Raw genomic sequence first — 14,835 nt, forward strand, 5'->3', positions numbered from 1 at the left:
GGGCTCTTTTGTTACCTTCTTGTCTCAGTGTCTGCTCAGGAGTATTATCATGCCCAAGACTGTTGGGACATTTCTTCCTAAACCCAGCAGTGGGCTTGAGAGTGACCGTGGAAGAGTTAGACATGAAGACTACTGCTAGAGAATGTTTTCCTTCTAGATTTATCTAGTTTATTGGGCAAGCAAAAGATACAAATACCAGCGATCATTTATGGCATTCTGTCAACATTCAGGGGGGAAATCCTTATCTCTCTGCCCAGTCTTCATTTGAAAATACTGTATGATTTTTCTGGAGCTGGAGAGATGGTTCAGTGGTTAAGATCACTGGAAGCTCTTGCAGAAGACCCAGGTTCTCTTCCGAGCACCCGCATAGCAGCTTACAGCCATCTGTAACTCAATTCCAGGGGACCCACATACAAATGGTACATGGACATATATTCAGGCAAAACACCCATATACATAAAATAAATAAATATGTATTTTTAATTTAAAAAAGAAAAGACTGTTGACTTTTCCTTTAAAGAGAAGCTTCTTGGGGCTGGAGAGGTGGCTCAGCGGTTAAGAGCACTGGCTGTTCTTCCAGAGGTCCTGAGTTCAATTCCCAGCAACCACATGGTGGCTCCCAACCATCTGTAATGAGATCTGGTGCCCTCTTCTGTGTACATAATAAATAAATCTTAAAAAAAAAAAAAAAAAAAAAGAGAGAGAGAGAGAGAGAGAAGCTTCTTTGCAACTTCAGGCTGGCAACTCATCAAATAGACTCTAAAAGGAACAGAGACTGTAAACAGTTCTCCTGTCCTCAGACAAGGCTGCATAGACAAGCAGACGCTCCAGCCAGGGCTCTTCAGACCGTAGGAAGGCAGTTGGTAGGCACCAGAGGGCGGCAAGTGGTCCAACAAAGCCAGCACTGGTTTTCGGGTGTGCTTTAGTGGCCGGACAAACAGCAGACACAGGACTGGTGGACTTCAGCCCTCATTTCAAAGGGATTTAAGACTTGCTGGGCCAAGAGACTGTGTCAGAGAGCGCTCTTCAGCGGAGCAGGGCAGGACCGTGGTCTTCATAAAGCGGGCACACGTGGTAGCATCTCCTTCTCTCTCACCTTGGACACTAGGACCCCTTCGCTCGTTTCTTTTCCTTTATCCCCAGCCCACTCTGTGGGATGACATGTAGGAGTCTTTGTGTGTCTTCTTTTGAGTATGATTGTGTCTCGGCTGAACGATGGCAGTTTTCCTCACTTGAGGAGAGAGACTTGTATCTAAACTCAGCCTAGATATCAGATTGCAAATTCTCAGCTAATGGGAAGGAATGTGGAGGCCACCAAACTCCCTCTGCTGGAATATAGGAAAATGGAAAGGAACTCACATCATTCCATCGAGCTAATTAACTATTGGCTAGTGGGAAGAAGCCATTTCCTTCCCCATTTAAAAAAAAAAAAACAAAAAAACAACCAACCTTGGCTGGGGTCGAGACACAAGCAACGAAGAAAGGATTCTCTGTTCTCGTCAATCTAGCTTTATAGTTGGTTCCTCAGGGAGCGAGGAAAAACTGGACTATTCAAACCGTTTAGTCTTTAGAACTTTTTCCTTCTGAAAAATAGGGTACTTAGGTATAACATGTCAACCCCCGCTTTTTTTTTTTTTTTTTTTTTTTAAGCTTCAAGCTAACGATCGTAGAGCTGAACACTCTGGTAGATACCTGGGAGAGAAGTGTTTGCCTGGCTTTGTGTGCTCGGCTGTCCTTATCTCTCTGCCCGTGGTCTTTCACCTTTTCCTTTAGTCCTCACTGCCTGATAAAGTATGTAACCCGACAGCCCCTGCAAAAAGGTTTGACTCTGAGTAACTGGCTATCTGCCTGTGTACTGTAGCTTTGGGTACAGTAAATATATGTTTATAATGTTTATAATATATATACACGGATAACATAATAGACTAGGTAGATTCTACCTGATTCTCTAAGAGGAAACTTACCATTCCCGTTGATTAATTTTCTCTCAATGGAGATCATAGTTTGCTATCTAGAAATCTCTGCTTGCTGGGCAGGTATGCCTGTATTAGTAGATGCTTTCACAAACAGAGAGATATCATTTAGGACCATTATTTTCAGGCAGTTAAACTGAATACCTAGATTTGAAAATACTCCATCCAGTTGTACCTAGATTCCTTTTCATTATTTAAAATAACTAAGAACCAGTTAGCTTCGGGACATAGGATTAGCCACAGTGACCTGAGTCCTCTGCTTCCTCTGGGGTCTGTGCTGCGCCAGAACAGTGTCTTCAGACTTGGCCCCCCATCATCTTCGAGCCCTCGGTGAAGTTTCCCTGAAGCTGCCTCTGTGTGTGGATCTATAGGCCCTTTCTCTGGGCTGGACCATGCTCGCCTGTGTTCCTGGCCGTGCTCCCTGCTGCTGGACAGTGGCTCACTGCTCTGGCATCCTGGTGTATAAATATTTGTCAAAGGACAGGGGCATTTTCCCATTCCTCAAAAAACATTCTGAAAAATGTGCCTGTTTTCATAGCCATATTTCCAGGCTGTGGCTCAGTTAGCCCATTCATTCCTTTCAGTTGACAGACACTGGCCTGGCTTTAGCTATCCACATAAACGAAGTATGCCGTAATTTTTGGCCTGTAACTTTTAAGATTTAGCACCAGGGAGCCCTGGACCTAAAGGAACCACAGGCAGTCTCGTTACTGTTGGAGAAGACGTTGCTCCTACGTGAAATGGCCATGCTGTTGCAGGGGGTTTCCTAGTCTGTCTCCTGGCTTTCTGGTTGCTTAGCTCTGCCTGAGACCGAAGCAGTGTGCCTCTGCGGTGTGACTGGTGTGGCTTTGGATATGGAGCTGGATTTTCTATCCATACAAGATCATGTCACATGCCACGCCTTTAATCCCAGCACTCAAGTCTCAAACAGATGTTCCATGGGTTCAAGCCTAGCTTGGGCTGTATAGTGAGTTCAGTCCAGTCTGCTTCAGAGTGAGACCCTGTTTCAACAGAGGGAGGGAGAAAAGAAGGAGAAAGGGGTGTATGGGGGGAATAAGAACTGAGCTCAGGATCCACTTACTCAGCACAAAAATATTAGAGGAACTGCAGCCCACTCCATCTTCTCCTTCCCTCGGGAGCCTCCCCTTCTCCTGACTCTCGGTCTCTCCAAGTCCTGCTAGTGTCTGCCTGTTTGTCCTGTCGTCCAGCAGTTAAGCTTAGTTTTTTGATAGTGTCAGGAGTATGATTAATAAAATCTTCATAGTAAGTGAAAACTGGATATATTAAATCTGTCTGTTGAAGCATTCATTGAGTTGGTTGGGATTCAAAGCATAACACATAAACATATGTTAATGGCATATTAGTTATTCAGTATGTTAATGGAAGATTAGTTATTCGGTATGTCAATGGCAGGTTAGTTATGCAGTATGTCAATGGCAGGTTAGTTATCCAGCATGTCAATGGCAGGTTAGTTATCCAGTATGTCAATGGCAGGTTAGTTATGCAGTATGTCAATGGCAGGTTAGTTATGCGGTATGTCAATGGCAGGTTAGTTATCCAGTATGTCAATGGCAGGTTAGTTATCCAGTATGTCAATGGCAGGTTAGTTATGCGGTATGTCAATGGCAGGTTAGTTATCCAGTATGTCAATGGCAGGTTAGTTATGCAGTATGTCAATGGCAGGTTAGTTATGCGGTATGTCAATGGCAGGTTAGTTATCCAGTATGTCAATGGCAGGTTAGTTATTTGGTATGTCAATGGCAGGTTAGTTATCCAGTATGTCAATGGCAGGTTAGTTATCCAGTATGTCAATGGCAGGTTAGTTATGCGGTATGTCAATGGCAGGTTAGTTATCCAGTATGTCAATGGCAGGTTAGTTATGCGGTATGTCAATGGCAGGTTAGTTATCCAGTATGTCAATGGCAGGTTAGTTATGCAGTATGTCAATGCAGGTTAGTTATGCGGTATGTCAATGGCAGGTTAGTTATCCAGTATGTCAATGGCAGGTTAGTTATGCAGTATGTCAATGCAGGTTAGTTATGCGGTATGTCAATGGCAGGTTAGTTATCCAGTATGTCAATGGCAGGTTAGTTATGCGGTATGTCAATGGCAGGTTAGTTATCCAGTATGTCAATGGCAGGTTAGTTATGCAGTATGTCAATGCAGGTTAGTTATGCGGTATGTCAATGGCAGGTTAGTTATCCAGTATGTCAATGGCAGGTTAGTTATGCAGTATGTCAATGCAGGTTAGTTATGCGGTATGTCAATGGCAGGTTAGTTATCCAGTATGTCAATGGCAGGTTAGTTATGCAGTATGTCAATGGCAGGTTAGTTATGCGGTATGTCAATGGCAGGTTAGTTATCCAGTATGTCAATGGCAGGTTAGTTATGCAGTATGTCAATGCAGGTTAGTTATACAGTATGTCAATGCAGGTTAGTTATGCGGTATGTCAATGGCAGGTTAGTTATCCAGTATGTCAATGGCAGGTTAGTTATCCAGTATGTCAATGGCAGGTTAGTTATGCGGTATGTCAATGGCAGGTTAGTTATGCAGTATGTCAATGGCAGGTTAGTTATGCGGTATGTCAATGGCAGGTTAGTTATCCAGTATGTCAATGGCAGGTTAGTTATCCAGTATGTCAATGGCAGGTTAGTTATGCGGTATGTCAATGCAGGTTAGTTATGCGGTATAGCTGCCCCCCTGCTGCTCCACTGCTGTGGCTTTGTCATGTGTGATTTCTTCCTACAGATCATCAATTTCTACATGAACATGCTGATGGAGCGCAGTAAAGAGACGGGATTCCCAAGTGTCCATGCATTTAATACCTTCTTCTTCACTAAGTTAAAAACGGCTGGCTATCAGGCGGTGAAACGTTGGACAAAGAAAGTGGATGTATTTTCTGTCGACATTCTTCTGGTACCCATTCACTTGGGTGTGCACTGGTGTCTAGCTGTGAGTAGCTCCTTTATTTTTTTTTTTTATTTTTTTATTTTTTTTGGTTTTTCGAGACAGGGTTTCTCTGTGTAGCTTTGCGCCTTTCCTGGGACTCACTTGGTAGCCCAGGCTGGCCTCAAACTCACAGAGATCCACCTGGCTCTGCCTCCCGAGTGCTGGGATTAAAGGCGTGCGCCACCAACGCCCGGCCCTAGCTCCTTTATTTTTGATGACATGGAAAAAAAACCTACAAAGAGAACCTAGGGAGTCATGAGTTCTACATCTTTGCTTGATTACAGGGGAAAATAGGATTTAATAGTGGTAACTTGGCTAGAAATGAGGTGAATGAGTGAATTTCCTATCAGAGTAGGAGATGCTTAGCTGTGGCAGCTGCCAGCCGGCTACTGGCCTCAGCATAAGACAGGGGGGAAGCATGTTCATGATACTACCAGCTCCAGCTCTGGCCACTACTTCCTGCCTGGCTGTGGCTTGCTCTCTGTTTTTATGACTCGGGGAGTATGGATACATTAATTTAATGTTAATAAAAGTTATTATATATTTTGTGTTGAATTACATTTAGAAGATACCAATTGAAAAAGAAAATATCAAGATTAAAGACAAACCCAGAATCTTGTCATCATCTTAAACTGTGGAAATGATCTTAAGATAATTAACTAGTTTTCTCTGAATCATGGTTGTTGATCATGGGAAAACTGCACTGTAGAAAAGGATTTCAGGCCAGTCACTAGGCCCGTGAATTGATGAGCCCCTGGCATCATCTCCATGAACAACCCACTGCTATTAAGACAGTACGATCAGAACATCCCCCAGCATCTCACGGTGTCACAGAAGGTCGGGGAGGAAACGCTGGCGCGACAGCAGGGCCCTCACTGCTCTGTTCTGTTCCAGGTCATAGACTTCAGAAAGAAAAGTGTCACCTACTACGACTCTATGGGTGGAATAAACAATGAAGCCTGCAGGATCCTCTTGTGAGTGAGAGTTGAAGAGAGACCAAATTGTTGTTGCTTTCTCTGTTTCTCCGGCAGTGAAACTCAGTTGTCTGGGACCTTCGGAAACGTGACGGATGACATCGTCATATCTCGTAGAAATGCATAGTTTAAGTTCGAGTAAAGTTTAGCAGTATAATACTACAATGTGTATTAATGAGGGCAATTGCTGTCTTGACACACTAAAATATAGAATAACTATATACATAGAGATTAAGTCAACACAACTCATTGAATTCAGCTTTCTGAAATTTTAGATGAAAAAACTCAAGTCCCAGAGAGGCGACCTTGGTTTCCTTTGCATCTTAATACTTAGTGGGTGGCTCTCCTGGAAATTAGAATGCGGGTCTCTTATACCCTACTTGCTTCTCTTTCTAAAACACCTGGTCTTTTGCTGTGCGTCTGGTATATGGCTGGGGGAAGATGTTCCTGAAGGTGAGTGTTTAATACTTACACAGAATGCTCTCGGCTAGGGAGAGACCCGGAGACCAGAGGGCTTGCTGCACAAGCATGAAGCCCATGGTTCGTTCGGATCTCCAGGACTCACATAGTGACGTGTGTGCATGGCTTCGTCAGCAAGACTGGTAGTGTCAGTGAGAGACCCCGTCTCAGTGAATAAGCTGGGGAGTGACCATGGATGACACTTGATGTCAACATCAGCCTTCCACATGTACACCACACACGTACTCATACCCACATGTGTGTGAACACATACACAACTGCACACAGTCACATTACAACACATGCACGTGACAATTAGGAGTCTTTGTGAATTTGTACTTTCTGTTTGGTTGGTTTTGGTTTTTCAAGACAGAGTTTCTCCTTGTAGCCCTGGCTTGTCCTGGAACTCTGTAGACCAGGCTGACCTTGACCTCAGGAATCCACCTGCCTCCCAAGGAATGGGATTAAAGGCTTGTGCCACCACCACCCTGCTTGAATTTGTACTTGTTGAATTGTTGGTTTGAACTGAACTTTTACAAGAAGATCCAAACCTACCAGTGTTAAAATACATACCCTGATACTGCTAGAGACATTTTTAATAATTTAATAATAAATTATCCATTAGATTGATGGCACTAAAAGGACCATACAAACCAAGAAATATATTTAAAGGTTGCTCCTTAGGAGATAAGTAGACTGGAGGACTTTGGGAAGAAGACTGTTGCTCTCATGCCATCAGAAGCAGAGGTCCTGGCGCTCCGGGGTTGGCAGTGTGGGTGGTGGTGGGGGTTTCAAGGGTTGGCTTCCGAGGACTGCCAGCCCCATTCCATTCTGTAGGTGGCAGCTGCCATTAGAGCTCTACACAGCTCAGCTCATTCTCGTCCACTGCCGTAGGCAATACCTAAAGCAAGAAAGTGTTGACAAGAAAAGGAGAGAGTTCGACACCAATGGCTGGCAGCTCTTCAGCAAGAAGAGCCAGGTATGTTTCCTGCGGGTCTCCTGTAGGTCCTTGAAAACAGTGTGGGGAGGAGAGGGTTGATCTGCTGTTTGATTCCCAGAGATTTTCTGGCTTCATGTCTAGCCTGCCTTCAGCTTTGTCTACTTCCTCGAGGAAGGTGAATTATTTGTGGGAAAGCTCATAACATGGTTCTGTGTAAAACTCTTTTCTAAATGCCAGACTGTTTTGCCTAGTTTTTACTCCTGTCAGAAATACTTGACTGTTGGATGCTTAGTGGAAAGACCAGTTTTTATACCCTTCGGTACCATGAAAATCTGAGATAGTTCCCCAGATGATGAGTATGAAGTAAACCACAAAGGTGGGATGAAAATACTACTTAAAAAAAAAAAATCCCCCTTAAACTTTATTGTCCAATAGGCAACCCAAGGTCGTATGTTCAAAATTCAGGGAAATGGTGTAAAATTGATAAAGAAGCTTTGCACAAACAGTGTGTTGTTGGTCTTTTAGGAAATTCCGCAGCAGATGAATGGAAGTGACTGTGGGATGTTTGCTTGCAAATACGCTGACTGCATTACCAAAGACAGACCAATCAACTTCACCCAGGTGAGGTGGGCCTCAGGACGGGGCTGGGCACCGGACACACCCCCAGCTGTCCGTCCGTACCGGACCCCCAGCTGTCCGCACCGGACCCCCAGCTGTCCGTACCGGACCCCCAGCTGTCCGTACCGGACCCCCAGCTGTCCGTACCGGACCCCCAGCTGTCCGCACCGGACCCCCAGCTGTCCGTAGCTGCCTTTCTCTCTGTTCTGTGGCCTCTGCCGTACCTTTGCTTGCTTCGGGTTGTGTCTCATAACTCTCCCCAGTCTATAACACTGCACCAAAGAAGACAGGGACTGACCATATCCTGGGTAACCGTGTGTCACATGATAGTGAGTGAGCTGATTAAAAAGAAAGCTGCATTCTCTATTCTCTGTCCATCGCCCCAACCTACCTCTAGTCTTACAACAAACACAAAACTGGAACCAGAGAAAGCATTCTTCAGTTCAAGTTTTGGAATAGACCCTGTCTTAGTTTTTGTTGCTGTGAAGAGACACCATGACCATGGCAACTCTTATAAGGAAAACGTTTAATTGAGGTGGCTCACTTACAGCTTCAGAGGGTCAGTCCATTATCAGCATGGTGACATGCAGGCAGACGTGGTGCTGGAGGAAGAGCTGAGAGTCCTACATCTTTCAGGCAACAGGAAGTTGACTGAAAGTAGCACTGAGGGAAGCTTGGGCAAAAGAGACCTCAAAGCCCACCTCCTCATAGTGCCACACACTTCCTCCAACAAGGCCACGCCTCCTCATAGTGCCACTCCCTTTGGGGGCCATTTTCTTTCAGACCACCACAGACCACAACTTCATCTCCTCGTGTACTTTGTTTTAACACCCCATCCTTGTCCCCTTTCTCAGTGCAGCTGGTCAGTTTTATCTCAGCAGGTCATTTTTCTATCTATTGTCCTGAACCAAAGTTGACTGAGACCAGAAATTATTATGGTTTATTCTGATATGTTTTCTACTTAACTTTTTACTTCTATTTGAATGAGTGGCTTTTCTAGATTTTGTCTGAACCTAAGGGATTCTTAAATTTGTTCCTCTTGCTGAGGCTAGAGAGATGGCTCAGTGGTTTAAGAATACTTGCTGCTCTTCCCCAAAGGGCCTGGGTCTAGTTCTTAGCACCCACGTGGCCATACACAACTACTAGTAACTGCAGTTCCCAAAGACCGCCCCCTTCTAGCTGTCCCAGGTGCCACTACATGCACGTGGGACGCAGACGTGTGTGCAGGGAGACCATTCATACAGATAGAACAAGTAAGTCTTTAAAAAGAGATAAAAACTTACCATTTGTTTTACACGACCCTAGATAGATATTAAATAGATAACTGAAACATATGCTGACAATAAATCAAAGAATTTATGTTAAAACAGTTCTCTGGTATACAAGTAATTTTACAGTTGATTAAGGACAAAAGTGAGTTTGCACACAAATGAAATGTATCATTTAAAAAACCTTTGGGAAAACTGGGCATGGTGGCACATGCCTTTAATCCGAGCGCTCAGAGGCAGAAACAGCCCGATCTCTTATGAGTTAGAGAGCAGCCTGGTCAATCTAGAGTTCCAGGTCAGCCAGGGCTACCTAATGAGAGCCTGTCTTAAAACCAAATTAAAAATTAAGACACTGGGACCTAGACCAAACTGAGATAATGGTTGAGGTTCTCTTAGTTCTTCTCTGAGAAAATATTTTTCATTTTCAGGCCTTAGTCTCATACTCTCTTAAGAGACCAATATAAAAGAATTGATAGGCACCACTCTCAGAATTCTGGGAGTCATTTGGGCCTAGCCTGGAGACTCCAGGTAATGCCCACTGTAACTCCTTAAGGTACAGAGTGTAAATAGTACTGGAAAGGAACGATAAGAAAAGACTGCATGGAACCATGAATGAGAAGTTTGAAAAACCAGAAATGTCACTGAGTCTGTTAGTTGAAAACCTTAAGAAAAAAGGGAGTATGGAGAAAGGAGTATTGTGCTTACAAAAGTGAAAATTGAGAGTGTGTCTATGCCCCTACAGCAACACATGCCGTATTTCCGGAAGCGAATGGTCTGGGAGATCCTCCACCGGAAGCTCTTGTGAAGACTGTCTCAGAGAACGGACATGATAGTATGGGGACCAGCCCTTTGCCATCTCCAGCCAGAGACCTTGGGACAGCTGCTCCTCACCCTGTTCTTGTGCAGCCCTTGATCCTGGACCAGCCCAGGCGAGATGCACTCACAAGCACATCTGCCTTTCCTTTTGTATCTCAGATACTATTTTTGCAAAGAAACTTTGGTGCTGTGAAAGGGGTGAGGGACACCCCTAAGCCGGAGAGAGACTGCTTTTCACCTCATTTCTGCCATCTTGTTTCCAGAGGGCTCCAGCCTCACTGAGTCCCTAATTAGGAGCGTACGGAAAGCTTGGGAAGAATATTGGTTTCTTATAAACTTTTGTTGTTAGGCCTTACCAAGAAGTAGGCAAGGGCATGGACAGCAGGTAGGGATAAAAACCACCAGCACGTAGACATACACATGATTCCCGAGATGCAGAGGTAACAATGGGACTGTAAACTGGACTTGGAGGCCCACGCTTAAGTCCCCTCCTGCAGAACCCTTCCTGTTTCTGTGCCCTGATGTGAAACCCAACGGCTTCTCCTCAAAGCTGTTTGATCACTGGTAGAGTCATCCCACGCCGAGCACAGCGCACAAGCCTGGCAGACCCTGAAGTTACGAGCAGTCCTTTCCTGGCAGGCAGGGGTTTGTGTGTGCTAGCGCATGTGCTGTGGAGAGGACACCCCCCAGAAGTGCTGAGTGTGGCAACAGGGCCCCACTTCACTGTTGCCTGCTTCTGACCAAGAAGAAGGACCTCGGTCTTTAGCATCAGATACCAGAGTTGGATGAATACAGGTCTAGATGGTCTGTGGCTAGTAGTTTAAATATGTTTCTAACCACAGAGAATTTTATATACATATATACTTATCTATATGTGTGTGCATATACATGCATATATGCACACACACGTGAAATATATATTTCACAGGGATATGCTTTTAAAAGAAAAAAGAGACTGAATGTGTTCACCATTTAGTCTGTAGGTTTATTTTCATCTTTCAAATTCCAGCACACAGTGACCCCGACAGCTGCCTCGACCAGCTGCTCTGCATTGGGTGTTTGTAGACTTCCTAAGAGTATTTTGCAACCTGGATGAATTTGGCTTAGGAGTAAAGGTTACCAAGGTAAACGTCATTTTCAGCTGAAAAACAAAACAAAAAAGGGTGGAGTTAGATTGCTAAGCCTGAGATTTTCAAACTGCTATTCCTTTTGTTCTTTCTACCATTTCTCCCACCCTCCGAGAGCTCCTAAGGTCTAGATGGTGAGATGATCCAATGCCAGTGTCATTTTGTACTTACGTTCCAGAGCAGGAACATTTTATACTTTTCTGTATTGTAATGGGTAGTTTTATATAAAATCTCCTCCTCTCCCCGGAGCCCCGTCCTTTCCAGCATTGTGCTTCCTCCTTGGGCTTATTTGAAAATTCTACTCTGTTTTATACCAAGCTTGTTTAGTACATTTTTCTATGTTTTACCACAGGTTACAATTTGAAAACAACAACAACTATTTTTTTTTAATATTCCATTGTTAAACTGAATGTTCGCGTCTCCACTCCAGCACCCAGTGTCCCCCGCTCTTCCTTGCCCCTGCATGTTGGAGGAAGAGACCCCTTTGTACACTTACGTTTCCTTCTTCTGCTCCTCTCTCCTCTGCCCTCCCTTTCTCTTTCTTTTGATTTTCCATAGGAAATAAATAGCTTTCTGTGTCTGAGTTGCTGGGACCTTTCACACTCTGGTAGAAAACTGTGGCATGCAGACTCACTGTAGGACTCTAGAATACTGTCTGACTTGGTACTTGCTGTATTTAAGTGACAGCTTACTCCGTGGCACTTTGGACTGTTACTATAAAGACAAGCTTTCAGGCTTATCTCACTACTATCTGGGGCTCATCAAAGAGAGTTTTCTGTGTTTATTGTTTGTTCCTTTAGACAATATCTGTTTTATCTTCCTCAGAGACTTTTTGTGTGGACCAAAGCAACAAATATTTATTGCCATGTATAGCAGAATATGAGACATGCAACAAAAGCACTTTGCAAAATATATAAGGAGTTCTTGAGCCTGTCTGAAGTCGGCTCCCTTTCTCCAGTGCAGTTTGAATGTGTACCAGGTGAAAGTTAGTGACCCCAAGGCCACTGCCCATCCCAGGACTAATAGGAGTGGCCGGTGTGGTGGGGTGGCTTCTCGGGAGTGTGTGCAGATTGTGTGCAGATAAGCCGTTCTTCGAGAGCGAGCCAGCCAGCCAGAGCAGGGCAAGTACCTGGAAACTCCTTAGTTCTGGAGTGAGCTCTGATGACCAAGACTGAAGAGTTTCTGTAGTCTGTGGCCAAGGGTATGCTCCGTATCTGTTTAACCTGCTTTAAACTAAATGTGCCTCTTGTTTTCCTTCTCTTTGTCTGTTTTCCCTGGCTTTAGTGCTCATATCCATCCCCCTCCCCCACAAAAGGACTGTTTGAAGGATGATAAGCATTGCATGGCTGTTACAAACTTTTCAACAACAACAACAAAACAAAACCAAAAACACCACAGTCCTAGCAGTCATCCCTGGACTGTGTGCAGAGAAAATAAGATTGGTCTCTGCCCTTTTGAGAACATGTGGTGTGATGTGTGGAAGATTGTTAGATCCGGTTGATGGCTTGAGATCCACTGTGACTCCCAGGAGTCCTGTGGAGTGTTTGGTGTAAGTGTCTCTCTGTCATACAGCCCAGAGACTTGCTGTCGGTTCGCTCCTCCAAATGCGAGGTGTGCTCCTTGTGACCCTACCTCCTGTTCCTTAGCCAGTGTGATCACGCCAGCCGCTTCTGCTCACTGTCCTCGGCACTGGTGGCTTTAGTGTCTTAGTGCTTCAAGGGTAGAACAGAAAACCTGGCAGACATCCCCACCCCACCCCACCCCACCCCCGCAGCCTGGCCGCCATCACCACCTGGTCTTACAGGGCCCATGGCAACGATCTCTAGTGGATCCAGGAGAGGCTTCGTGAAGGAGCCCCTTGGCTTTTAAAATCTGACCCTCCAATCGCTCTGCCATCCTCCAAGCCCTGAAAAATCCCAGAGGAAAAGTGACGAGCACGGGTTGTGTTGTTTGCCTTGCTCTGTCTGCGTGGATGATGCTAGACAGAGTGCGATGATTTCAGACTGAGGTAGAAGATCAGTGTCAATCCAAGAACCTTGCCTAAATAGAACATACCTTGATGCAGTGCAGGCTTGTCTTCCTTCTAAGCTGAGGAACAGCCATCAGTCATTTAAGGACTTCTGGGGATTGTCTTACCCTTGACAAAACCCAACTGCTAGGAAAGGCAAGTGCGAGAGGTACCCAAGAGCCCAGACTGCACTCTGCTCAGGCACCCTTCTTCAGTTTAGTCCTTTCTTAACCTACTAATTACGTACACCCACATCTGACCTTAAAGCCCTCTGGTCACATGATCTTAAAATCTGTCTGGATTTCTGTAGTCCTGACGGAACGGGGTAACTTCCCGCTTGCCTTCGCAGGGTGGACCAACGCACGGAGCTGGCGAGGGGGAGAATGGGTAGATGGTGCCGAGGATACGGCAGGGCTCGTTTCTCTGAAGCATTTCTGTAGAATAACAGTGTTGTAAGGATGTGAGGAAGGACTTCCGAGTGCTGTAGTCCCAGAGGGTTCCTTCTGATCGCAGTGTTCCCCTTGGCCTCCAGCAGAGGCACCTTCCTCCTCAGCAGTTCAGCATGCTGCCATTTGGGGTTCTCAGACTGTACCCCAAGAGGCTTATCAGAACATCTTTTTTTAACCCTTTGGGTAGGTTTCTCCTCCATCCTTTTTATTGATATTTATATTCCTTGCACACTCGGATGATGGGGGCCTTTAAAGGTACTTCCATACCTGAAACACGGGGAATCCCAGTCTAGGTATTTCGTAAGTGTGAGGCCAAGCACTGGACTTAAGGGCCCTGAAATGGGGAAGAAAGATGGTTTGACCAAGGAAATAAAGGCCACCTTGTCCTGGGGTCTTAGAGTCTGTAGTGTATAGTTTGCCTGATGTGGGAGGCTAAGCAGACATGAGCAGACCTTGTCATTAGCATAGTTGAGAAGGAAGCTGGAGTGGGCCAGGGGTGGGGATGTGTCAGGGTTCTGCCTTTTTTTCTGTGTGTCACTCCTTAGTTTGGGGTTTTTTTTTTAATTGATTTATTTAAAATAAATTCTGTGGATTTTGCTTCTGTGCTTTGACTGGGGACTCTGGACTCAATAATATATTTGTCTGTCTCTGAGACTGTTTCTGTCTCCTCTCATATATATAAGATTATGTGTGTGTGAGTATGTACATATCTATATATACACAAATACATTACACAGATAGATCTCCCCCAACTGTCTGCTGATCCAAACTGGACCAGTGATTGGCTCCTCACTGTGGTCTGGATTTCTGAATCCACCCCTTAACCAGGAGACTGAATACTGTTCATTCATTCACTTCCTTCCACATACCTGCAAGTGAAGCCTGGGGCGCAAATAACATGCAAATGTGTGGCTTTCTGGTGCTTTCACAAACTAACCCTGTCTGTAGAGGCAGCCAGAGAGCTCTCCGGAGGCCGGGCGGCCGGGTGGCAGCGGCGGCGGCGGCGGCGGCGGCGGCGGCAGCGGGCCGGGCCCGGGCGCACCAGTCAGGGCTCCAGGCCACGCTGCCTCCTTGGTTTCCTGCATGCCTTTCTCACAACCTTGCCTCCTCACAGGAGTGAAACGCTGACCGTACAGCAGCGCACAGCCTCGTGGAGAAGCATTGTCTGTCTGTCGGTTAGGAGAACCCAGGTTGTCACTGGACAGATTTTAGAACTCTTGGGGGTGGTTTGGCATGATTAAGATTTTTCAGAC

The 14,835-nt window shown here is 45.3% G+C and overlaps 1 protein-coding gene across 8 annotated transcripts in view; it reads left to right on the plus strand.

The window, feature by feature from the left end:
- Senp1 (SUMO specific peptidase 1) overlaps positions 1-12,666 on the plus strand; it is a 68,571-nt gene extending 55,905 nt beyond the window's left edge. For all 8 annotated transcript variants that reach the window (XM_028891925.2, XM_037197400.1, XM_028891928.2 and 5 more), the window contains 5 exons: positions 4,723-4,926; positions 5,818-5,897; positions 7,251-7,335; positions 7,822-7,917; positions 9,925-12,666. In XM_028891925.2, the coding sequence (XP_028747758.1) occupies positions 4,723-4,926; positions 5,818-5,897; positions 7,251-7,335; positions 7,822-7,917; positions 9,925-9,987 (528 nt within the window). In that variant the 3' untranslated portion in view covers positions 9,988-12,666. The remainder of the gene's footprint in view (positions 1-4,722; positions 4,927-5,817; positions 5,898-7,250; positions 7,336-7,821; positions 7,918-9,924) is intronic.
- Positions 12,667-14,835: the final 2,169 nt, after the last annotated feature.

This window comes from Peromyscus leucopus, chromosome 20 (assembly GCF_004664715.2).
Source record: "Peromyscus leucopus breed LL Stock chromosome 20, UCI_PerLeu_2.1, whole genome shotgun sequence".
NCBI lineage: Eukaryota > Metazoa > Chordata > Mammalia > Rodentia > Cricetidae > Peromyscus > Peromyscus leucopus.